Source organism: Rhinolophus sinicus, linkage group LG05 (assembly GCF_036562045.2).
Source record: "Rhinolophus sinicus isolate RSC01 linkage group LG05, ASM3656204v1, whole genome shotgun sequence".
Lineage (NCBI taxonomy): Eukaryota > Metazoa > Chordata > Mammalia > Chiroptera > Rhinolophidae > Rhinolophus > Rhinolophus sinicus.
In genome coordinates, this window is record NC_133755.1 from 170,586,542 (window position 1) to 170,612,766 (window position 26,225).

The following is a 26,225-nucleotide window of genomic DNA, read 5'->3' on the forward strand; positions in this document are numbered from 1 at the left end:
GTTGCCAGAGTGCTCAGGTGCAAGCTGATTTCTTCTTCCCCATTCCTCCACCCCTCACCAGTTCTGTTGGTCTGTCTCTCAGATGTCAGACAGGAGCATGACTCCTCTTTGCTGTTCAGATGGCAGAGACCAAAATCATGAGTGAAGAGAGCGTAGTGGCATTATCTGTAAGTTTAAAGTTATTATCAGCAAGAGCGTGATGTTGGCCTTGCTGTGAAGGCTCCCACTGGAGAAGGGCTTTTTGCGTGCCAGGCATAATGGGTAATTTGCACATGACAATTTCTGTAGTCCTACCATCCCTCCTGAGGACGAACTGTTGATAGCCCCCCATTTTACAGATAAGGAAACTAAAGCACAAAAAGAGAGCAAAGAACCTGCCCGGTGTCCCATAGCTGGAAAGCGGCGGAGCTGGGAGAGTATCTGGAAAGATGGGAACCATCGTCCTTCTCTGTTCTTCATAGTTCAGTACTGTGTTCAAAAGTGGCGGTGGGCTGGCGGGAGATGCTACTTAAAGGGGTGGTAACTGAGTGGCCCACCAGAAGTGGAAGCTTGATGGTGACGGGTGCAGAATCCATGCCAAATGAGGGAGATTGTAGGCCCCCAGTAACTACTTGTGGAAGGAAGGACTTCAGGAATGAATTGGGATGCTTAGCCCAGAACAGGTTTTGTCGGGTTGTAAAGCCATGTTCTGAACAAGAGAGTAGAATATTCTAGATTACAGAGGTGGTAGAGATCAGTAGGGAGGGTGGGAGACTTGGGTTCTACACGAAGAAAAATATTCTGATTAGGAGCTGTGTGTTCTTTGACCCCGGAGATGTGAAGCGTAAGATCGACGCAGCCCTGCAGTGGGCACGCCAGGCATGTTGGTGGCTGCTGGCCAAAGTGATCTTGTGTTTCTCCCTCCCCTTGCTGCCCAGGTGAGCCTTGCCAGGGTATCTGCAGCACCTGGCACAGCCCTCAGCCCTTTTACACAAACCACTGTCAGGAAACCCTGTCCCCGGCCAGCTCACAGCACCTCAGACTGTTGCCATCAGAGCATGAAGCACCCCACTCTGAGTGGCAAAGACAGGGTTTTTGTTTGGTTAGTTTTTGTGTTTCTTTTAATGTTCTTTCTTTTTATTTTATTTTATTTTATTGGGGAACAGTGTGTTGTTCCAGGGCCCATCAGCTCCAAGTCGATGTCCTTCAATCTGGCTGTGGAGGGCGCAGCTCAGCTCGAAGTCCAGTTGCCGTTTTCAGTCTTTAGTTGCAGGGGGCACAGCCCACCATCCCATGTGGGAATTGAACTGGCAACCTTGTTGTTGAGAACTTGCGCTCTAACCAACAGCCATCTGGCTGCCCCTCCGACAGCTCAGCTGTAGCTCGCTGTCTTCAATCTAGTTGTGGAGGGCGCAGCTCACTGGCCCATGTGGGAATCGAACCAGCAACCCTGTTAAAAGCTCTCACTCTAACCAACTGAGCCATCCAGCCGCCCCAAAGGCAAGTTTTTTAAATGACCGATTTCATAAAGTGTGTCTCTTTTCAAGGAAACCATTCCAGGAGAAAAGGTCAGTGAGTAGAAGAAATGTTTCTCTGAGTTATGCTGTCTCAGACATGTACTAACCCTAAGATGAACCCTTTTCGTTTCCACTGATACCTTATTTTTTTCCCCTATAGTCCCATTTTTCATGGAGATAATGATGTTAAAATGTCAGCTCTCCTGTGGGAAGGGAGAACATTTATAATAATGTGGTCTCAAGTCCTATATTTGATAGGTGGCCTCAAAGCCAGGATTCTTGCTTCCTGTGCCCACATACTCTGCTCCCTTTTTTTTAACTACACAAATTAGATTTGAGCTGCATAATTGTTTATGAGATAATCAGCTTCTTGCTGCATGGCAGTTTGTGAAACACGCTGGCTGCCCTGGCTTGCTGGGTACTGGCTCCCTCATCTCTGTGTTCCTCGCACTGGCAAGATGATTTTAGATAACATGAGCCCGTTTACAATCTTGTCTCGTAACCACATCAAAATCTGAATTTGTTGGTGCAGTCAGTAACAGAGCTCAGACTTTTTCCCGATTTCTTGCATATTCAATGCTGGTGAACCTCTATGGATTAAGTAATGATTTTCTTGAAACCCTTTCTGCTCCCTTTCTTTTTTCCTCCGAGATTAACCCTTTGGTGGTCGGCAGCCTAACAGGTGTGGGATTGCTCTACAGGATGAAAGAAGGGATAAAATGCTTTGGGATGAATCACCTGCTGCCGTTACTCCTGAGTGCAAACTGGGCTTCTGTGTGCTTTGGTGACCTGCCCCACCAGACTCTGTTCCACCAGAAATGTATTCAGTACAGGGTTGATGGCATCTTATTTCCTGCTTCACCCCCGCCCAGTCTTGTGTTACAGAAGAAAGACACCTGAGATCCATTATTTGGAGGAATTGAAATAGTGTAGGCGCACAAGGCATGATTGCTTTGGGGGGGGGGGAGGAGGGAGATATCGTCTCAAAATCCCAATCAATGGAAAGAGGAACAGCTAGAGAGACATACAAACACCTGACCGCAGAGACACGGAGGCCAGATACCAGCAGGGTTGGAGGCTTTATGACGATGACCAGCCTATAATTGAAGCAAGAAACAAGTTGTATTGCTGACTGGGGTCTATGCTAAACTTTATAGGAAATTGAGTTAAGCAGCCCTGTTCTCTAGAGAACAATTGTGCACATTTTTTTATGAGAGTAGCTTCTAATTCAAGAACAGGCAGTTTTTGATTAGGGTACTAGAAGCAGCTGTTGATTGATTCAGAATGACAATTCAAAAAATATGGAATAAGGTACAGTGCCCTAATTGCTCAGAGGAAGTTTATCATGTGAGAATTAATATATTTAAATTCAAGGGGTGGTGGGTTAGCTCAATTGGTTAGAGCGTGGTGCTAATAACACCAAGGTTGCCGGTTCGATCCCCGCATGGGTCATTGTGAACTGCACCCTTCTTAAAAAATAAACAGATGATTGATAGATAGATACATAGATACACAGATACATAGATAGATAAATTTGAAATTACAGTGCATCGTCTCCTCTCAAAACTCAGATGGGGCCGGCCTGGTGGCTCAGGTGGTTAGAGCTCCGCGCTCCTAACTCCAAAGGCTGCCAGTTCGATTCCCACATGGGCCAGTGGGCTCTCAACCACAAGGTTGCCAGTTCAATTCCTCGAGTCCCGCAAGGGATGGTGGGCTGCGCCTCCTGCAAATAGCAACGGCATCTGGACTTGGAGCTGAGCTGTGCCCTCCACAACTAAGACTGAAAGGACAACAACTTGAAGCTGAACGGCACTCTCCACAACTAGGATTGAAAGGACAACTTGACTTGGGGGAAAAAAAAAAGTCCTGGAAGTGCACACTGTTCCCCAATAAAGTCCTGTTCCCCTTCCCCAATAAAATCTTTAAAAAAAAAAAAAAAAAACTCAGCTGGTCATAGTCCCCTTTAAGAAGCTGTTAATAGTCCTCCCAAAAAACCATCTACTCTGTTACTTTTCCTTTTCTATTACTTTTGACAAATATATCTTTACAGTTAACTAATATATAATAGCTCCACATCTGCAAGCACACTGGAAAGTAGTATAGCAGAAAAAAAACTAATCTTTATATGCATTTTACTAGCTAACATCGCTCTTCCATACATGATTTCAAGCGTATCTCACCCAGTCCCACTGGGTGTGTGTTATAGGTGCGGAAACAAAAGTTCAGAGAAAGTGAGGGACTTACCCCCTAACAAATGGACACTCGATGGAAGATGTAACACGTTATAGTTAAAAGGATAAAGTTTGGGGGTTATGCACAATTGAGTGCAAATATTGACAAGGCCTCCTACTACAGATATAAATTTGGGCAAGTTAACTCATCTCTCTGAGTCTCACCTATCAAATGGTGTCTGATATTAACACCAACTTCATCTAGTTGCCATGAGGACCAGATGAAATGTCTCAGAGTGAAATGCTGAAACGTAGGAAGCTGCCAATCAGTGTTAGCTCTTCCTCCTGTCGTGTTCACTTCAGGAAGAGAGAGCGCTTCGTGAATTGACCTACAAGAATTACCTTGTAACTCGGGTGACTTTGTCAGACTCCAGAACTGGTTTCCTGTCCAAGAGGGTTAAAACTAGGAATTAGAAGCGAAGGCTTCTAAGTGCACCCAGAAAGAAGGGCACCACCAAATTAAAGCAAGACATGTAGCATTCTTTGTCCGGTAGAATTTAGCTCCACTGGTGATACAATAAAAAGTTGGTTGCTTTTGCGAAGGTTGTATGACACTGAAAGTCAGCTTGCAAATCGGAGTCTGAATAGTGTTTGTTAAATCAGGAGTTAAGGTTGAAAATCATTTCCGTATCCGTCCTCTGACCATGCAAACATTTTGAGGTGTAACCTTGACAGCAAGAGAGGAGAGTGTTTGTTTTTATTAAACGGTCTTTCCTGTTCTTTGTGTGAAGCCATTCTCTTGATCACAGCGGGGTCTGGATGAAGGGAGATCAAAACAGACCTGGAGGGCTCAGCCCAGGGCCGGATTTCTGAACTATTGTACTTTCACTGCCTGAATGTTTAGGAATCTTTTCTTTCCTGCTGGTCTTCTTAAGGCAGCGGTTTGGAAGGGTTGGAGTGTTTTGTTTTGTTTTGTTTTGTGTGGGGGGTGGTTGATTGATTATTAGGAAATTATTTTATATTTCTTAACAATTCAAACTTCAACATATGCCAGTTGTCGGTGGGGTTTTGACAGTTAATCCTTTCATTGGACTCTGGGTATTTGCAACCAGAGCCTTAAATTTTAAATAAGTAAATAAAAATGCGTTCATATAAATACTTATATGCATGTAAGTGTGTATGTATGTATGTATAGTGTTTTTAAATTGTGATTGTGATTAAAAAAACACATAACATGAAATTGCCCATTTTAACAAGTTTTAAATGTACAGTTCTGTGGCATTAAGTACATTCACACTATATATATAGTTTCAATTAATAAAATTTAAAAACTTAAAATGGTATTTATGTATATCTCTGTATGCCTTTTATGTTTCCCAGTAATTGCAGAGAAATACTCCAAGGAGGAAGGGTGCCCTTGCATTTTGCTGCCCTTGCCCTGTCCTGGGGTCTCCTTGGGGCCCTTGACCTCCTCTGGCTCTTTGCTCCCGGTCCTCAGACTTGCCCTTGGTCTGCCGGTTTCCGCCGCTCCCACCTTTCCCTTTTCTGTGCGATAGGATGTTTAGAAAGCTGCCCCTTAACATTTTCCAGTCAGTTAAGTCTCTCATTCAGAAACCCGTTTCTCTTCCCTGTACTCGCTTACACTCTGCTTTCCTACTTAGGACTGAGTTCCGGTCATCCAACCTGAACTGTGTGAGCCCCTCACCAGCCCCCTCTCCCCGGCCTCCTTTCCATGATTCAGCTTCCCACCTCACCTCCACACCCTTCTGCAAACACTCCTCAGATGTCTGTCAAAACTGCATCCTTCTCCAGCATTGGCTTCCCGGTTCTCTGTCACCTCTTCTTGGGCCTGCAGTATATCACTTACTCCTTAGCCTGCCATCTGCCTCATTCACCTGTGTTTGATACGTCTCATGAGATCTCACACTATTGTTAGAACCAGCCCAGCTTTCTCAGCGCAGCCTGCTCAGACTTCTGTGATTCTGGCAAAGCGTGCCCCAGCTTTGTTTCCGTGATGCTAGAAATAGCACCTGATGAGAAAGAAGCAGTGGCCTATATCTGTCTCACTTGTGCGTGCCACGGGATTCCTATGTCATTTAAGTGCTTTCTCCTAGACATGAAAAATGGAATGTCACTATGATGGGAGTTTCTAGAAATGCATTATTTCTTCTAAAATTGTAGACCCATCAAGAAAGACTGGGGGATGTAAAATGAATTGTCAGTGTCCCACCATATGTTAGCCAGTCACCTTCTACCACCCCTCTCTCCATCCCCCAGCCTTTCTCACTTAGATTCAGGTAGCATCATACCATTGTGCAGAGACAGTAAGCACTAAGGAAGGTTATTTATATATCGGCGCAGATGTTATCATTAAAGGTACCACATATAAGAGACCACTTCAGAAGAGAAAACGACAGTCTTGGGATTCGGGGGGGAAAACACTCAAAACAGCACGGCTTCTCGTCACTCCAGTATCTGAAAGGTTGGGTATTTGTCTTAGGAATGATTTTTTTATCAGAAAACCATGTCTTTCTCCTTTCGTGAAAATAATTTACTCGGCTTTTGAGTGAGACTTTCAGACCAAAAGGTTTTTTCTTTCCTTTGGAAGCACATCTGCAGTAGATCAATGAGAGAAATACGACTCCTGTACAATCAAGAAAAAGAGCCACCTGTGAAAATCAAGGGCTCCTTACACACGAAAGTAAAGCCCAGACGGCACTTTGTGACCAATCATATTACTCGTATAACACGTTGAGTTTATTAAGTAAGGTTTGTGGAAAGGGGAACAACAGATAGGTCATAAAAACACGTATGTGTTTATAGGTCAAGTGGGGTGCCCAAGGTCACTGGCAGCTCTTCCCCTATTCCTATCGTTCCTTTCCTTTGGCGTTGCTGTAATGTTCTGTTTGAGTACGAAAGATCACCCCTGTGAGTTCCTTATTGTCACCATTTCCTATGGGCAGATGCAGACCTTCTGCAGTGAGCTCGCTTTCCTTTCCCAGGCGCCTGCTATCTCACCACACACCCCGGTTGCCTCAGGAGAATGAGATTCCTCTGGGAGTCTCCTGGGTGAACCTGTTACTCAGGGCTAACGAGCCAGCAGGGAGAGACACTTGGTGGCCAGCTCATGGCTCATGGCAGTGAGCACGTGCGCCTTTGGTAGCTCAGATGTGCTGGTTTCCAGCCAAGGACGTGCTTCGTGTGGCAGTTACTGGGTCTGTTCTCAGTAGCAACACGGAACGGCTCCCATGACGCTGGGGTATGTTAGAATGAACCCTGGTACCTTGTGTATGCTCAGTAGAACTTAACAGTCGTGGCTTCACGTTATACTTTTTTATTCAAAGTACAGGAAAGGCTATTTACCAGACTGCCCTTGTACATCATTGAATATGCAGGCTTCATTTAAAAGACAAAAACAAACTGAAATAATTGCTGTGTGTCAGGAGATTTCTGTGCAACTTACAAGTTTAGTCATTGATGCTTTTTAAATATCACATGGGCATTGGCATACAGTTTGCCAACATCACAGCCTAAGAACATTTAACTTGTATGAATTCCACGCTGTGGCCTTGGTAAAAACAAAAGAACAATGTAGTTTTTATTCAGTGTTGACACTGAAGAAACAGCAGTGTGTTCCAACACTTAACAGTCGTGTGCTTATTAGGAGAGCGTGGACTGTTGATAGTCGAGTATTGAGTGGTGTTTTCATGGGTTTTCTAGGAGACTTTCAGGGCTGCTGACTGTGGTCCCTGATCTATTACAATACTTCCTTAAAATGAGGAAGTGTCATCATACTGTCTTCTTCAATTCCAGCAGCTTCGTTTTTAATTTTTATTCTATTTCACTTAATGTTCTGTTTCACTTTATTTTTGTCCATTTTCTTCTCACCAAAAAGATCACTTAAAAATTTAAGTAACTGCTTTTCTGGAATTTGTAGGTCAGTTTTACTCCACTAAAGATCTTTTAATTTAACAATTCCAGCAGACTTGCCCAGACCTTTTCAAGAAGGATATGCTATGTAACTTTGAGTAACTCAGCTTCTATGAGCCTGGATTGTCACTCCCCCAAATGAATATAATGAAGCATGAAAGCCACCACATCGTCCAACTTCCCTACTTGATGGTGTTTATGGTGTGCCCTGCTCTACGCAAGAGACTGCACAGCAATATAACAATTGGTCATAGTTCCTTTCAGGAGCTGTGCTCTGCCACTGGTCACAGGTAGCTATTTAAATCTAAATTGACTGAAATTAAGAACTCAGTTGCACCAGTCACATTTCAGCTGCTTAAAATACCCACAGGAGGCTAGTTAGTGGCTATTGCACTGGAAACATTTCCATCATCACAGAAAGTCTCCCCTGGACATAGACATTTAAGAGGTTTGGGAGGGAATTAATGTAGGATGTGTTCAAAGTTATGTTCCTGCTAAAGATGAAGATTTAACAGTTTTCGTTCAGCAATGATCAGAGACCAGTGTAGATGCCAGGCTTCATGAAGTAGCATATTAATATGTTAAGCCGTTGTAGACAGTACAAATGGAATAGTCTCTATTTCCAGAGTAAGCTTTGTTTGCCACCGTTCACACCTTGACTTGTGCCTTTCTCTTTGTGGAATAATCTATTCTGTCACTGCTTATTAAAATCTTTCATGTCCTTCAAGCGCGATTCAAAGTCCTGTTTCACGTTCCTGCCAACTTTTGCTGATTTCCATGCCCTCCCCTTCAATCTGTGATCACCCACCTTTAATAGGATGTTTATGCAGAGCCTTTATCACACATTCTATTGTCATACTAGTTTACTGTACCATTGGCCCCACTCCAGCACAAGTCCTTTGTATACAAAGTCCCTGAAGGTCTTTGCACATTTTGCAAGTACTTCTCATAGTGGTTATTTATCCACTCTGCAGACATTTATATAATGCCTATTGTGTGCAAGCCACTGTCCTAGACATCAGGGATACAAGGATGAAAGATATGGTGAATAAATAAATTGGTAAATATTTATGGAGCCAGGGGAAAGCCAGGGAGGATTAATGCATAAACACTCATAATTTATTTTACCAGTTTATTTGTTTTATAAAAACTTTCATTTACCAAAGAGAATATCAAGTTCAGATCAAGATCATTAGACTGAGCTTGAGTTTTGTTTTGTTTATTTGTTTGTTTTTTGTCTTCAAGGTTATACTTCTCCCCAGAATCAAATATAGAAACAGCAGGAAGTTCCTTGCCTACAGACACCATATAAATAGACCATATGCAATGAGAACCACCTGATCAGAGCAGTTTTTAGTTTTTATATTAAACCCAAAAGATTTGTCAACTAAGATTTTCTTTTATTTATTTACTTATACATGTGAGTGAAAAAGAAAAAGTGTAGTAGGAGTCCCGAGAGAACTTTGGTCTTAGGATTTCTAGCTGCATTGAGCTGAAGCATTGGATTTATTCAGCACAGGGCTGCCGAACACGTGCCCAGGATGTTGAGGGTACATTCTCCAGTCCTCACGTTGGAAGGCAATCATGGGGAGCATCCTCGTCTTCTCCAGCGTCTGTGAGGCTGGGGTTGGGGCATCAGAAGTGCAGAGTGCCAGGGGGGTCGGGTCGGTCACGGTGCCTGCCGGGAAACACGTGGCCCGGACGCTGAGGGTAAGAAGAAACAAGGCTTTCCGACTGGGCCTCATGCCCCTGGCCCCTTCCTGCTTTCCTGCACTGCCTTCTGTTTGGGTCGTCGGTCGTGTGTGGGAGGTTGCGATTTTCCTACAGGAAATAAAGTGACAAGTACACAGTTCCCAAAGTCAGCCTGGCACCTGCTAGAAATTCCCAAAACACTTTCAGATAAACATTAGAAAGGAAGACAGGTTAGTTGTTAACAGAATATTTATATTTCCTTATGCCCAAAAGAATTGAAAGCCAGGTCTGTAAGAGATATTTGTCCAGCCATGTTCACGGCAGCATTATTCACAATAGCCCAAAGATGGAAACCATCCAAGGGTCCATTGACAGATGAAGGGATTTTAAAAATGTGGTGAATACATATGATGAAAAGTTATTTAGCCGTAAAAAGGAAGGAAATTCAGACACATGCTACAACATGGATGAACCTTGAGGACATTATGCTAAGTGAAATAAGCCAGATGCAAAAGGACAAATATTGTATGATTCCATTTATATGGGGGTACCTGGAATAATCAAATTAATAGAAACAGAAGTAAAAGGGTGTTTGCTAGGGTTTTAATGGGTACAGAGTTTCAGTTTTCCAAGACGAAAAGAGTTCTGGAGATTGGTTTTACGACAGCATGAATGTATTTAACAATACAGAGCTGTATGCTTAAAAATGGTTAAGATGGTAAATTTTATGTTATACGTGTTTTACCACAATTAAAAATTAAATACATATTTCTTGAAGTAAAGTATTTCCGTGTTTAAAACCTAATAAGAAATCAATTAAATACCCATTCACACTAATTCCTTCACATTTTTTATTTGCTATTACTTTGTTCCCATGTGAATTTTTCTTTAATTTTTACCTTAATAGGAAAGTTATATGCATTGACTTTATTTTCAAATCATAGAGTTCAGTAAATAGTGCAGTCTACTGTGTTTCCCCTAAAACAAGACCTAGCCGGACCATCAGCTCTCATGCGTCTTTTGGAGCAAAAATTAATGTAAGACCCGGTATTATATTATATTATATTATATTATATTATATTATATTATATTATATTATATTATATTATACCAGGTCTTATAGTAAAATAAGACTGGGTCTTACATTAATTTTTGCTCCAAAAGACACATTAGGACTGATTGTCCGCCTAGGTCTTGTTTTTGGGGAAACACAGTATTGTACTTATTCCATAATAATATTACTTAAGCTTTGTATAGAGTGACATTTACAACACACTTTCTCTATGTTGCTTCTGTGCTTGCAGTAAAACGATGTACAGTAGAGTATTCCCATCCCCATCTCAGGGACAAGGAAACAGAGTTAGAGAGGTTACATGATTTAACTAGATATAAGACAGGGCTGTGTTCTTTCTTAGCACCCCTTGCGCCATTAACAGACACACCCACAGAGGGCTGGAATGGCCGAGCAGGGGTGGGGGTGAGGTACAGGCCGAGCCTGTGGCAGTGGGGACACTGCCTGTTTCCCAGGACCCATTATCACACTGCCTGGGGAGCACGACATTCTGAGAACTGATTCCCCTGACAAAGCATGGTCATTGTACTTGCTGTGTGGGTGCTAGAAATATCTTCCAGCTTCCTATTAACTTTTGTTTCTTAAAAAGAGCTGCTCCTTGCAAGGCATTTATGGACCAGCAGCGGATATTATATTAGCTTATGTGCAGTGTCAATAGCAGGACTTCAGTGCCCGTCAGCTTATTATGCTGATGAGTGAGATCTAAGGTTTATGTAAAGAATCCCCTCTCAGTGCTGTCTTCGGCACATCATTACGTGAACTTCTTACTGTCTTCTGTCACTTTTGCACCACATGGCCATATACTCCAGAGGCTGTATTATATCCCACCTCTAAGTGAACAAGAAGTGGTCCTTGACCTCAAATCAAGGCCATCCTTTATTCTTCAGCTAGTATGAACGTTGAATCTTTTACATTAGAAGTTACCCTTCAAGCTTCTTTCTCTAGCCCAGCCTCAGCTTTGCACTCATCCAGCAGTTCTTGCTACAGCAGTTCTTCGTGCCATACCTGCCATACCTGGCTGACGCTGAATGTTCCCAGAGTTCCCAGGTCACTAGTTAGTGAGGAAACTCTGGTTATAGTCTTTCCTTAAACGTTGAGCTAAAAACTGCTTCTGATTTCGGTCCTTGTTTCACATTCTGCCTTTCTAGAAGCTCATCATTTCTTTCCAGAGCTGTCTCTTCTAGAGGTGGAGAGTCTTCTCTGACTTCTGCTATGATGTGGTTTACAAAAGGCCCCTTGCCATCTGGTAGAGTCAGTGTCAGACTTTGATCCCGGGACGGTTACCCTTTGAGGTCCATCAGCACACCCTAAGGTAGCATGAGCATTGCCAGCAGCCACTCAGTGCCAGGTCCTGTTGAACCTCTGGTCCTGTGTAATACCCAGGTGAGAGCATTGCAAGGACATCAGGACGTCCAAGAAGAGAAGGCCTCCATGTGGTGAGGGGACCAGTAAAGGCTTCCTGGAGCAGCTGGCCTTTGAGAGAGATCTTACAGAGCTCAGGGAGTTTTAGCAGAAGTTGATCTTTGAAGATGACAGACAGAGGCTTTATGTGCAGGACCCAGAAACAAAGCAATTGGGGGAAATTTAAAGATATGGAAACTGATCTAGGGATGCTTCTGAGCACGTGTAGATGCTGAAATGTCACAAACAGATTTTGTTCTTTGGTAGGCTGTGGGAAGCTGAAGATTTTTGGATTCTTCTTACCAAGGTACATTTTAGGAAGGTTAGACTTGCGGGAGAGTGGAGGGTGTATTAGAAGTAAAGAGACCAGTTGGGAAGCTTTCATGGAGGCTAGACCGTGAGCGTCTCAACCAAGAAGAGAGCTCTTAGAAGGATTGTTCTTCCCCACATCCTCACCTGCACTTGTTAGTCTCACACATTTCAGTGGTACTAATTTAATGGTTGTGAATTGGTTTTTCATTATTTTAACTTGCATTTGTTAATTACTAATGAGATTGGGCATTTTTTCATATGGTTATTAGTCACTCCTTTTGCCTAGTATTAAATATTTGTCTTTCTCTTGATTTTTTTCTTTTGACTTTATAAATACTTGCATATATCTTCTCCCAGACTGATCCCACTCCTTTAACCTTATTTGTATATATACAAGAAGCTTTAAATTTTGATGTCAAATCTATAAATCATTTCCTTTAGGGTATAATCAGTTGTTACTTTGTTTAAGAAATTTTTCCTTACCTTAGGATCATACAGTTCCCAATGTTTTCTTCCTATATTTAGAGTTCTCATTTTGAAGTTTATGCCTTTGTTCCATATTGGATTTATTTGGGGGCCTAGTGTGTGGTAGGAATCTAATTTTTTTCTTTCCAGCCAAAAGTCAGTTGGCCAGTCAGCCATTCCCCTATTCTGTGCCGTTTCTTCTATGTACTGTCCCACACCTGCTGAGGTGTCTTTCTTGGTTTCTTCTTATCTTCCATTGATTAATTCGTCTAGTCCTGTGCCAGTACCACATGGAATTACTTAGCATCGTATTGCAGTATGATTGATATCTAATAAGGCAAGTCCTTTTTGTTCTTTTGGTTTTATTTATTTTTGAAGTTATCTTACCTATATGCCATTATTCTTCATGATGGATTTGAGAATTGGTTGGCCAAGTAACCAAAAGTGCTCTTGGGGTTTTCATTGGGGTTGAGCTGAACTAACAGATTGCTTGCAAATACTGACATCTGTACGGTATTGAGCCTCCTCGTCCATGAACAAAGTATTTCTCTCCAATGATTCAGACCCTCTTTTATGTCCTTCAATGAAAGATTATAATGACTTGTACCTTCATTTCTTTTTTATTTGTTGAAAAGTCCAATATTTAAGTTCCACACCACAGGACAACTGTACAGTAATAAAGTTTACATTAATAAAAACCACATTTTAAAGCAGTTTAGGGGTCTATCAGATTGGGAGGGTGGAGTTAGCTTTTATGTTCTCCTGTTGGATAATTCTTCTTCCTGTGTGTATCATCCATAGTTCATACAAACGTCCCATTTGCCATTGCCAAGCAAAGTCCTTGATCGGACCACGAGAGACTTCTCCTTAGGGGATGTTTATTCCATCAGCACTGGCTCCAGCAGCTGTTCATCCAGCTCACTGCGTTATGCCTGTGTTTTCTACCCACAGCAAAATAAGAACCGATTTAGTCAAATGCTTTGCTTACATCAAGAATCACTTTATCTGTGGTATATTCCTTTCCTAATGAGCCATTCTTGTTTCTTAAGATCACTCTTAGTATTTTGCCAGCAGTCTGCTTCCATGTTTTCCATTCATGGAAGACTTTTTATCTTCTCCCCACACATTTATTTGCCAACATCTAGTCTTCTTGGGTTTCTCCCATTCTCCATGATTTCTCGTAATTTTCTGAAGTGACACTAGATTCAACCTCTGATTTTCCAATGGAGTATTTGATCACATCAGCATTTATATTAAAATCTCAACCCATTCCCACTCACAAAAAAATATACTTGTTCTTTAGTACTGCTGCGTTCTTTATCATATCACCAGAGTTGAAAATCAGCACTAAGTATTTACTTAGGAGACTCTTGTGCTGACTTGCCAGACCATTAAAAAGCATAGTATAAAACTACGTGTTTTTTTTAATTGCTGCAGTGGGTAAGTTATTAACTAGATAAGCAGCCTCTAAATTGGCTGTATATCTTAGGCTTTTTATTTGCTAATTGACCTCTGATCTGAAATTTTTAGTGCTTTAAGGGTGACAGAAGGAAAAAAGAGTGATTGTTTCAAATGTTACAGTTTCTGACGAGGGAATCTGGTAGGGAATTTTAAGCAATTACAGAAAATTTCACTGAGCCTTTAATTCCTTGACAAGATTAAACGATTTTGTTGTTTTGTTTCTCCAGCTTCCAATTGTGGAAAAGATAAGAACCATTGCCCAGGCTGTCTATGGAGCCAGAGATATAGAACTCTCTCCTGAGGCACAATCCAAAATTGATCGTTACACGGAACAGGTAAAAGTTATATCTTTAGGGGGAAAAAATCCACCTTAAGCTCTTGAAATATTCACCTTGACTTGAGGACTTGTATATGTCTCACCAGCTGAACTTGTCTTAATCTACTTTGGGGTCTACAAAGATTGAAGTAATATCTTTAGGTGTAGGATATTGACTCTAATTAGAACATTATGGTGATATACGAGGGTATACGTCATTGACTGGTGGTGATGAATGTGTCTAATATGGCTGGTATCCTTGTTTCTATGTGGTATGTGATCTTCAGTCCCTCTCGCTCTCACAGAAACATTGAAACTGTCCTTAGATGTGTGGCTGTGGTCAGACTTCGTGTTTCCTCTTCTTTGCAGGCCTCTAACTACCTTAAAAATGTTAGCATGGCACCAGGTTAGGCACATAGGAGTGCAGCATAGAAAGATGGCAGTGTGCGCTGTTCTTTTGTACACAAGTGGTTCTGAGACTGTCCACCAAAGGTGAAGGCTCCATCCTCTGCTACCTCTGGAGACTGACAAAGGCAGTTCGTGAAGCAGCTGTGACGGTGGCTGGGATTCAGTATCATGAGTCATTACCTTATTCTGTAATGTTCGTGTTTAAGGGACTCCCCTGCAGCACGTTCAGCCTCCCTGACAGAAAGGACCACATGCCTGGAATGCCCCATCCAGCTAGCTGGATGGAAGGCAACGCATTTCAAAGCCTGGTGGCAAAAAAGTTTCATTATTAGTGCCATCAGTTTTTGTTTTTTTCAATTCCCTAACTCCTAAATCCTATTTTTAAATCATATTTGAAATACTACCAATGCCAACCAGAGTATTCTCCCAGGTTTGGTAAAACAGTCACCAACTGATTTTTTCTTAGAATTTTCCATGTATGTTCTTGGCTTGTGCTTTAGGAAAACAAAAAATTCCCAAACATTGTTGTACACTCAGGCATTGTTCTGCAGTGAAATTTTCACTCGTGCAATGAAATGAGTAAAATAAGGTCATTATCATGAGGGGTTTTTTTGTTGGTTTTTTGAATTTTTAGTAATATTTAAGGACCATCATTTATTCTAATATTGGGTCCTTTTCTGCAGTCTTAAAAAGTGCTCTTTTTTATGAAGTAATATGGTGATGGTATATGCTACGTTCTGTTTTGGGTTTTTTTTTAATATCCCTACTGGCAAAAATTTAAATTGGCAAACATCCATCAGTTCATTAAAATTCCTTCAGTATTTGAGTGATCTCTGAAACCTAAAATTCTGGGCACCATTTCTGCAGAGCAATTGTGATTGTTCCCCAGCAGAACTCCAATCAGCATTGCAAAAAGAGCCCCCCCCCCCAACTGATAATACTCGAAAATCTTTCAAATAATTTTGAGTTGAATCATAAGAAATTCAGACTGAGTCACCTCTGAAGATTGCATTCCTTTTATCTCTGACTACCGAGGGAATGTCCCTTGAAACTTACGTGTCGGGTATGTGGTTGCCCTTAATTAGCAAAGTGTCTAAAAGGGCACTGTGTACCCTTTAATCGGAACCAGGCTGCGAGGACACTGTCCTTTTTATGAGACGCCACATGTGACTTCCTGCTCTTTCACCTTTGGAACGCTGGGTCAGGCGAAGCCTTTGGTCCTTAAAAATAAGAGGCTTAAGCAGTGACCTCATCTTGGTTCCTATAATGTAATCGCAGATCAAATAGCCATGATTCATAAACCAACACAAAGGGGCCCTTTGCTTCCTGACAGCCTCCAAGAATGAGTGAACAACGTGACTAAAAGCCTCATTACGAAGCCTTTCTCCAGATTACCTTTCTGAGTCCCGGATATTAATATCCTTGGAAAGTGATTTCGACAGCTTGCTACTGCTGCTGCTGCTGCTGCTTTGCCGGAAAATAGTCACACTTTCTCCCAAAAACACACACATAATGCTGCCTTCCCTTCACATGAAGAACGTTCTCCAAAATAAATACTAGACATCCTCAGTCTGCCAGACGATGATCATGTGGAGATGGTTGTCCCATCTTCTTGCTCAGCAAGCTCCTACTATGTGCCTGGGTCTGAGCTGCGGGGGTTGTATGGATTGCACGCTAAACAAGTCCAGGAGACTAACATTTGTGCTCAATGAACACATTTCCTTTCCTTCCTTACAGGGTTTTGGAAATTTGCCCATCTGCATGGCAAAGACCCACCTTTCTTTGTCTCACCAACCTGACATGAAAGGTGTACCCAGGGATTTCATCTTACCCATTAGTGATGTCCGGGCCAGCATCGGTGCTGGGTTCATTTACCCTTTGGTTGGAAAGGTGAGTAACATTTTCCAGAAACCTTCAGTCTGTGTCCTCACGATAGCTAAGATCTTTCTGCTCTGCCAACTGCTTTGCAGTTCTCATATTGGGAAGTAATTAGTATATAGTATCTGCAATTTTCTAAACACACTACCACCGTAAAAAACACCTCTGCCGTTGTAGTTTAGATTTCTCTTTTTATAGACCATATGTTCAGGATCCCTTGAGTCATAAAACTGATTCCACTTACAGAACAATGAAAAGAATGACTTGGGAGAATTCAGTCTGCGTTGAAATGCTAAAATGGCTTAGTATAATGCTTCTCGGTTTTTTCCTATCATTGCACTCAAAATGATAAGATTTCAGGGACAAATGGAGGTGACTGCTCGTGCCAGACAGGACCAGCTCAGCCCCAACAAGGGCTGGGGAAATCAGTGTTCACCCTCTACCTTTTTTCTCAGCACATCACATGGGAAACTCTGCCTTAGAAAATGAGCAAGTCACATGAGTTCTTGTTTTTCACATTGTTGTAATGGCACTCCATTTCTGTAGGATGCTTAGTGTGTTATTTCAGGCTCTCTGTGCGCGGAGGGGAGATAGCAAAGAAATGAAAACTTATCAAAGCACTTAAAATCCGTGATGATGAGCTTCATATATAAAATGCTTCAGTATAGCCACTCAGTGACAGGATAGCCTTCCCTTTGTAACCATTAGTGGCTGAAGTTTGACTTCTCATCACAGGAGTGCTCCTGGATTAGATTTAGAAAATTCTAAATCATCGTTATCATTATTATTGTCACAAACTGATTCAAGCCCCAATAGGAAACAGAATGATTTTCTTAATACACCATATGGTTCTCTTATGCAAAGAAGCAATGGATAGGCCAAAAGTGCATAAAAAGTATAGAATTCTTTTTTTTTTTCCCCAGAAACACAATTTATTCAATCTAGATTTTAGTTTCTCAGAGTGACCCTAGGAAATGTGTTGTGTTTTCTTTTTAATTAGTTTCAGGTGTACCAAACATGTAATAGTTAGACATTTACACCCCTCACAAAGTGATAACCCCCCTCCCCTATCTACTACCCCTCTGACATCGTATATAGCTGTTACCATTCCATTGACTCTATTCCCTATGCTGTACCCCACATCCCATGACTATATATATATAAAAAGCACAGAATTCTTGCCTTGGTATTTACACATGCTTTATCTAGTATTAGGCAAAATGTTTCAATAAGCATTTTTTAATTCTCACTGCACATGAAGCATGGGGATGCTAAGAGAGGAGTAGGTGTGAGGAGCATGGGTTTGAACAGCAAAGAAGCATCTAGAACAGGAGGTGTTGGTATTCTAAATTCTTTCAGGGTATAGGGGAGGCCACAGCTAGTTCTGCCTTGAGTTGGAAGGAACAGGGGTGTGTAGAAGAGGAGAATCAAGAATGCTTCGTAAAGGGCTCAACGTCTGACTGGGGAAACAGTGAGTTTTGACTCAAAGGCACAGAAGACATGACATACCCTTCCCAGAGTGGTCCAGTGTGGCCAGAGTTGGGCAGGGGTGGGGAAGCTGAGGGGACTGGGATGGCAAGACAGGGCCACGCCATTAAGGATCTCAACTGCCATCTGAAGGAACTTGGATTTTATCTCATCACACGGGGGAGTCACTATAGGGTGGGTTTTGTGTTTGTTTTATTTTTATAAGGAAAAGAAGAATGTGGTCTGAACAGTATGTTAGAAAAGTAGCTCGGGCAGCAATGTGGAGAGTGTTGAGAAGGCAGAGACCCAGACCCAGGACCAGGAGGTAAATCAGCGGGGCCAGAGGTGCTCAGGGTTGGCACTGTAGCCACAGGAGTACAAATGGAGAGAGAGGTAAATGGGGGACATATTTTAAAGGGAGCCACCTCCATGTGGGGTTCAGGGAACTTCTGGCTTGACTATGGCTGGTGATGTTGTCAGTCATGGAAAGAACACAAGACGAAGGCAGATTGGCTTGGACATGAGTCTGGCTTGGACAAGAGAGCTGGAAGGGTTAATAGGATACATAATATAGTCTATGAATCCATTAGAAACACAGACACACCACTCAGAAGAAAGGAAAGGGAAGGGGAGGCCTTGAGGGTTTTAAGAACGTAGATGAAGGCAGATGTTGAACAAGGGAGAAGCACCAGAGAAATGAGAGGAGAGGACAGGACAATACTCAGAAAACATCCACATTTACGGAGCAGATGATATAATAGGACCCCTCTGAGGAGTCTGGAAGGAGCCATCACAGGGATGGGGGAGGCCAGGGAATATCCCCCAAGCTGGAGGCGAAGTTTCCAGTTGGGGGAAGGTAGCAACAGTGTTGGTATAGAAGGAAGGACTTAAATAAAACAAATGCTGAATGACATTTTGGAAAAGGTACAACTGAAGTTTAAAAATTCAGATCAGTGTTCTGGGGGTGGGGATGGACTAACTGCAAAGAGGCACACGGGAACTTTTTCGGGTAATGGAAATTCTTTGTATATTCTGATTGTGGTGCTAGTTCCATGACTGTGTATGTTTGTCAAAACTCACAGACCTACAGTAACCCTAAAAAGGGTGAATTTTATTGAGTAATTTAATTATACCTCAATTAACAAAAATGTGTACTACGAAGAGCTTGCTTTAATATTCCTTAGCATGACCTTAGTGATGGCAGCCCCTCAGTGTTAAAAAATCTCCTGAGCCTTGGTCAGTGAAAGCCTTCGCTTAGGAGTAGGAGCTCAGCTGTCATGGCCCAGAGACACCGGCCCACAGAGAGAGACGGGGCCATGAGGGTGCTCAAATGGAGCAGGAAACAGTGGCCATAATGGAGGAGAAAGTTAACATAGTTCATAATCTGTCCTGTCTTGTCCTGTACAGATTTGAAATTCCGCAATAGTTCACCTGACAAATTCATTCATTGGTTCATTCATTCAGCCAGTGTTCATAAGAACTGTGCTCAGTGCTATGGGGAGTCCCCAGATGGAGACGCTTTCTGCAGTTCAGGCAGCTGACAGCTAGTAGATGTAGATGGAAGTGACTGAACATAGAAAATGATTTGATGTAAAACATGAGAACCAATAAATGATACCTTAACTGGTTTCCGAGCATTTGATAGTCATTAAATAAAAATCATAATATGCTGTAATTTTAAAATCTTTGGGGTCACTGAACAAATATATGCTATGACTCTTCTCCCACCCCAGCTAGTAGTGAGACCAGTTCTGGAAAATCGGGATTCTGTCAGCCACAACTGGTGTGTGAACACCAGTCCATCTGTCCATTTGTCCCTCTACTCCTCTTTGACATGTGAATAGTTAGAAACTGAATGTGTGAGGAGTGGTTTTCCAGGGGAGACATTGGGCCTACTGGGTTTCCTAAAGAGAGCCCTCTGCCCTCCCCCACCCCTACCCAGCGCTGGGCTGAGCTCCCCCTGTGGCCAAGCAGGGCTGGGAATGAGAGAGGAAGGAAGTGGTGCCTGACCAAAGATGTTCCTGGAGGTCAGTCAGGAAGCTGTCTCGTGAAGGCAGTGTCCTGAGAGGTCTGCTTTCTATGACAGAGCCGGAAACTGTGCGTGTATTGGCACAGACACCGCTGGAGGCCAGGATGGCCTAATAAGGGCCGGTATTTACTTGACCCCATTCCGGGCCCTGGCACAGTTTGCTAAAATGCTTCTAACATTCATCACCAGTGGGAGACATAGGGTAGTAAATTCCTGCTGCGATGACTGAGGAAAAGGGGAGTGGGGACACTGGACGGACTGACTCCTGCAGGTGGGAAAACCCTAGTGTAATGAATCACTCTTACTCTTAATCACTCAACATGTGCTTATTTGAGCACATGTTATCTAAAAATTTGAAATACATACTCATCGAGCCACTCCAGAAAGAATGCCCAATCTGAGACGTCAAAATCAGAAAGCTTTTCAGTTTTTATGCAGTGTTCATTCATTCATTCATTCATTCACACCTACAGCGAGCGTGAGATGTAGACCACATGGAGGTAAACAAGATCCAGGCCTTCCCTCACGGGCCTTATGATAGACTCTAGTAAGTAAAACCACACAAGTACAGAATGCGGTGTGCTTTGTAACAGAGGGAGAAATCTCTTCTTGGTGTGTTCTCAAGGGAGGCACCCCTCTCTGGCTGCCGAGTAGGTCTAAAAGTGGGGAATTGCACAGTACAAGCAATTCTCTCCTCAAACAATAAATATCTCCAGTCTTGCTGACTTTGGGAGACCATGCAGTGAAATGCTGGAGAGTTTAGGTTTTTCTCCTCTAGATTTCTCATTCTAAATATTTACTTTTACCCTCCATCTTTACTTATAGGCCAGATTTGTCTACCATTTAATTAATTCATCCTGTTCTATGTAGTGACTGCTTTAATTGCCACTGATCACCACAATAAAATAATAACAATAATAATAAATACGTTAATATGTAGACACTTCACTAGTCCCTTTCACTTGCCCATGCTATTTGTGTGGAAGCACCCAGTACATGATTACTCGACTTAGGGACATCTGAGACCGTTGTTACCATTCTTACCTGCATTGGCAGTGTTTTCCATCTACTCTTCCTTAGGTAGCAAATTGTTCTTCCTCAAATAACTGTCTTCATCCCTATTAAGCTTCATGTGCAATCTTGCCTCACTTTACTGATATTATACTTATGAATTCTTCCCAGCATATTACTGAAAGCTAGAAAAGAGTGCAGGGTTCTTGACCAGCTCTTCTCCACTTAGTACCTATCCTTGTGAGAAATATGCAGATATTTGTGGGGAGAAAAAAAACAATTATCTTTATGATTTTCCAACTCTGTATTCCAGAGATTATCCTGTTATGTTTCCAAAATTCTTTCAAAGCTTATGGTTTATAGTGGCCAATAAACCTAATAACTTGTAAACACTCCAAAGCAATCTTGTGCCCAAAAAAAAAAAGAAAAATTCAGTAGGTGGTCTGTCTTGTGGTCTCATTGTTTTGATATTGTCTATAAGTTTATATAATCTGTAAGAGTTGTTTAATCATTTGGCATAAATTTCATGACATAAAAATATTAACGTGTAAGCAAAGTATATGAAATGATTTGAGAAGTAAATTACATTCCATATGGGAAAAGACCAGAAAGACACCAAAATCTTACCATCAGGCTGTGGTATTATGAATAGCTGTTCTTTTTTTTTTTTTACTTTGTTTATTTCAAATCACTATACTGAACACATGTCGCTTTTATAACAAGAAGATGTAATAAATAGGGAGATAATAAACTAAAAGTACTTGGAAAAAATATTTAACGGGGTCCATCCGTCGGTTGCAAGAGAGTCAGCATGTGTACAACAGTTAGAATCGCCTTGCCCGTCCTGGCTGTCTTAACAGTGTTTTAACACCTGAAAAATTGGGATACCAAAAAAAAGACAAAAGAGCTAGAATGTTCCTAGAAGATGTGCACTCCTGAGTGTGCTTTGTCTAGTTCTGTCTCATGTTTGCTAGCCTCAAATTCGGCAAAGGCAATGCAAGGTAGTTGTTTCCATGTTAATTTGTCCCAGGGCCCTTCGTGCCTACTGCCCATGGTCTTGGGATGGAGAGGGAATGAGCACCTCCTTTCTTACGCAAGGATATTGTGTCAAACAGCTGGCATGGAGAGGTGTCTGATCAAGTGTGAATTCCTAGCAGACGTTTGACGTAAGTTCTTGGTGTATTTACACTGTTTCCCTTTGACATCACATTAAAGCAGCGAGAGAGGCTCCTGAAGGACTTAGAAGTCTTCCTACAGACGTGAAGTCTTCTGGAATATGAAGTCTTCTTGACAAACATAGGACATAAAATTAGGATGTGAGGGCTCTTGAAGGCAAGAACCTGGGTTAGCATCTTGGCATTAAGTCTCGCCGGTCACCAGGAAGGGATGAGGGCATTTGTGTGGAGGTCGGTGCAGTTAGAGCAGTTCTGGGGGAAGGGCGGCAGCTTGAAACTGTTGAGAAATGGACCGTCAGTGCTGTTGTGCCACAGACTGATGATGAGAGAAAAGCATCTTGGCTGGGGGCTGAGATGCAGTGGGCCAGAGCTCACGAGCCTGTCCGGGGCCGGGTTCCTCACTGGGCATTTCCCCACCCCTCCTTTCCTAAACCTTTCACTCTGGTCCCTGTGCTCTTTCTGGAGCAGAGGATGTAATCATAGGCGTTGTATATGAGTCGGACAATTCAGTTCGCAAACTCATCCTAGGAAAAGTGCTACATACCTCATTGCTGAATGTCACCACAGTCACTTTCGAAGCACTCCCCTTGGGAAGCTATGCCCCCATGCCAGGACCTAGTCCACCCTTGAAAGCAGTTTTGGAACTCTTTTCCTGGAATGGCCATCAGAGCTATCGTTGTATTACCCTTGATGTCCTGAATGTCATCAAAATGTCTTCCTTTCAATATTTCCTTTATCTTCGGGTAAAGAAAGAAGTCATCGGGGGCCAGATCAGGTGAATAGGGAGGGTGCTCCAACACAGTTATTTGTTTACTGGCTAAAACTCCCTCACAGACAGTGCCGTGTGAGCTGGTGCATTGTCGTGATGCAAGAGCTACGAATTGTTGGCAAAAAGTTCAGGTCGTCTAATTTTTTCACACAGCCTTTTTAGCACTTCCACATAGTAAACTTGATTAACTGCCCAGTTGGTACAAATTCATAATGAATCATCCCTCTGATATCAAAAAGGTTAGCAACAGCATTGCAACAAGTTCGCGAACTTAATTGTCACACTTTGTATGTGTACGTCCGTGTTTTTTCTCCTGCCGTGATTGGCGTGTGCTGGACCCATCTCTGTGGAATTCTGTCTAGGGAAAAGGGGACTAAAAGTTCAGCAGTAAAGCAGGCAGTTTATTTAATGAACGGATACCAGTGTGGCTTTCATTTCCACTCTGTGTGACCTGACCCGGCCACATCTCTACCCAGGTGCACCACTGACGCATGGCTTGGCTTGACTCTGGAAAGCAGGAAACTGCTGGAGCGTATTTGGGAAACCAGTGATGTCATCCCCAACTAATGCTGGGTGGAGAGTTACTGAACTGGGGGGGTTGGGGAGGAGGGACAGCGAAAAAGAAAGCTGTGGCCCCACCCAGCAAAGTCATTGCCATTTTGTACTTTCTCACGTTTCAGTTAAGCTCACTTTGTTTTCCGTTCTACTCCCCCTCCTGTAAAAGTATGTACTGAAGGCTGAGTTTCCACTGGCTCCGATTCAGGTCAGTGCTGAAGTTATTCTCAAGCTCCGTGGGGATGTTTTCTCCTCTGCGTACCAGCCCTGCTTAGGGATGCATGGTTATATACTCGCTTCGCTCGGTCAGGCGTGAAGGTGAATTAATTCAGACCTTGTAGGTTGAAATCAAATGCATGATTCCTCACATGTTCCAGAGATTTATGGCCAGTTACGCAGTGAAAAAATTAAACATTTACTCGCCAAGCTGCACTTTAAATGAGATGGACAAGTAGTCGTGTAAAGAGTAAAGAGCTCACCATCACTTGAGGTCACGTGGAACTCGGTGAGCCCCGCATGTGCCTTGAATCCCAGCATTGGCCGTGTTTCCTATAAAATCACTCAGCCTCTTTGCCCCCTTCCCTCACTTCCCATTGTCCCTACTTTCCCATCCATATTCCCACAAATAAACAAAGACACTCTTAGCTTTTTTTTAATCTTTTTAATGTTGGCAGAGGCCAACAGCCTTCTTATCTCCCCTGCTCCTTGGCTCTGGTCAACCTGACACCTGAAATAAGCAAGACCTGCCTCGTACCCTGCCTGCGAACCACTCCACCCCACCTGGCCTCACTTTCTTGGTAACCTGTGTCCTTTGACTCCATTCCTGGAGATTTTGTCCCTTTCCTGTTCCACATCCAGCGTGGGTCCCTTCCCCACTCCTTTTCCTTATCTCTACATCAGAATTTCCTGCCTTCTCCCAAACATGTCATTTCCCTGACCTAGGCCTCCACTCATTTCCTCTTACCGCAACGTCCTTGCAGCAGGCTGCCCAATCCCTTTGTGACCACGTGTTCCTTCCCGGTGTCCAGAGGAAGCCACACAGCTGTCTGTTCAGTAGGAGAGAAGCTATTCCTGTCTGTTCATGGCGGCATGTTTAGGGGAAAGGAAAGTGACCAACAGCATTATCGATTTCCAGAAACTGTCACATTGATGGGCCAGAGGAAGCTTTGTGACTCATGAAAATATTTGCCTCACTATGGCATAAGGTTATCTAGGTCCATTCCATTTTTTTTTTTTTTTAGTAAGGATCTTTTCTCCCCTCATTTGATGCTAATTTATTTTTTAGCCTAAATATAAAATTACTTTAAATGAAATCAGTTGTCCGCTGGGAGATATGCTGAGTAAGAACATTACCAGATATTCCTGTTATTGAGTTAAATTTTTAACCCACTGCTCTTTATCCTCACATGTTGGCTCTGTCTTTCTTACTTTCTACAAACCTGGAAAAGGGTGCTTGTAATGCTTGACTGTTCGGCCCTACAATCAGAATATTGATCTTTTGTTTTCTCCAGGGAGCGGCAAAATATTGGCCCATTCCTCTTCCATCTACAGCCTACTTGATTTCTCCCTATTTTCAGTTTGACTTCAGAGCATACAATTGACAGTCGAGAACTTCTGAAAGACACCCATAAAATAATCTGGAGTATTCATGGAGTTTCTCCTCTATGCCTCTTTGTTGCATTCGTTATTCTTTGATATCCCAGTTTTTACTATGAGGCATATAATCAGTAGCAGCTAAGCAATTTATCAAGGAAAATAAAATTAATGCAAACCAAAAGACCATTTTTCCTAACTCCGCGGCCCAGTGGCCCTCAGAGTGCGTTTGAGGGAGTGGTGGGAATGGATGAGTAGAAAGAGAAGCTAGATTTCTCAGAAAAATGTCTCACTTTTACACTGGAATTGTACTTTGTGTGGAAAATATAACTGATAATATAGAGAACTCATGGCAGTTTACAGACTTAACTACATACGTGTTCATTAAATTATGCACCCATAGGTATCAGATTAAATGTTAAAATAAATACTACGTTACATATCTCTAGATAATGTTTGTGATATACTGCTTTTGGGAGAATTGGTTGCCCCTTAGTCTTTCCTGGGTACCACTGAAAATTCAAAAGGTTTTATACCAGTGAGGATAGCCAGATCTAATTAAAATCAGGGAACAGGTATAAAGTTGTTAACAGGTATTATTAGGGATGTGATTTGTGTTGGATTAAATGATCAAATGGAAGTATTTATTTACAAAGCCCCCTGAAGGCCCATCATGAAAAGTCACAGTCTCATTGCCAACCCCCTGTAAGAATATGCCAGGGGCCTGCGTTGAGTGTGCACCCCGGGCCATTTGTAATAAAGGTACTACAGTCTGCTGAGGAGGAAAACTACAGCTAGGCACCTAAGTTGCTGATCTGTCATGGACATCAGTCTCCTGTTTGAGCTTCATCCCAACCCGAAGAATCAGCTCTTGAGAGTGTAGGACCCATGAAAGTAAGTTACCTGCCATGCTTCTTTCCACCTTCCAAAATCCATCATCCAATTCCCAAGTTTCTCTACATGTCTCCTCTGAGTACAGACTTACTCAAGCTCCAGACCTTCCCCCAGGACTGGCATTGGGAGG

At 42.5% G+C, this 26,225-nt stretch overlaps 1 protein-coding gene across 1 annotated transcript in view; it reads left to right on the forward strand.

Moving 5' to 3' along the window:
- The window catches only part of MTHFD1L (methylenetetrahydrofolate dehydrogenase (NADP+ dependent) 1 like), a 187,825-nt gene that overhangs the window by 117,831 nt on the left and 43,769 nt on the right, over positions 1–26,225 (forward strand). Inside the window, exons 25-26 of the mRNA XM_074333706.1 lie at positions 14,228–14,335; positions 16,462–16,614. Coding sequence (XP_074189807.1) covers positions 14,228–14,335; positions 16,462–16,614 — 261 coding nt within the window. The remainder of the gene's footprint in view (positions 1–14,227; positions 14,336–16,461; positions 16,615–26,225) is intronic.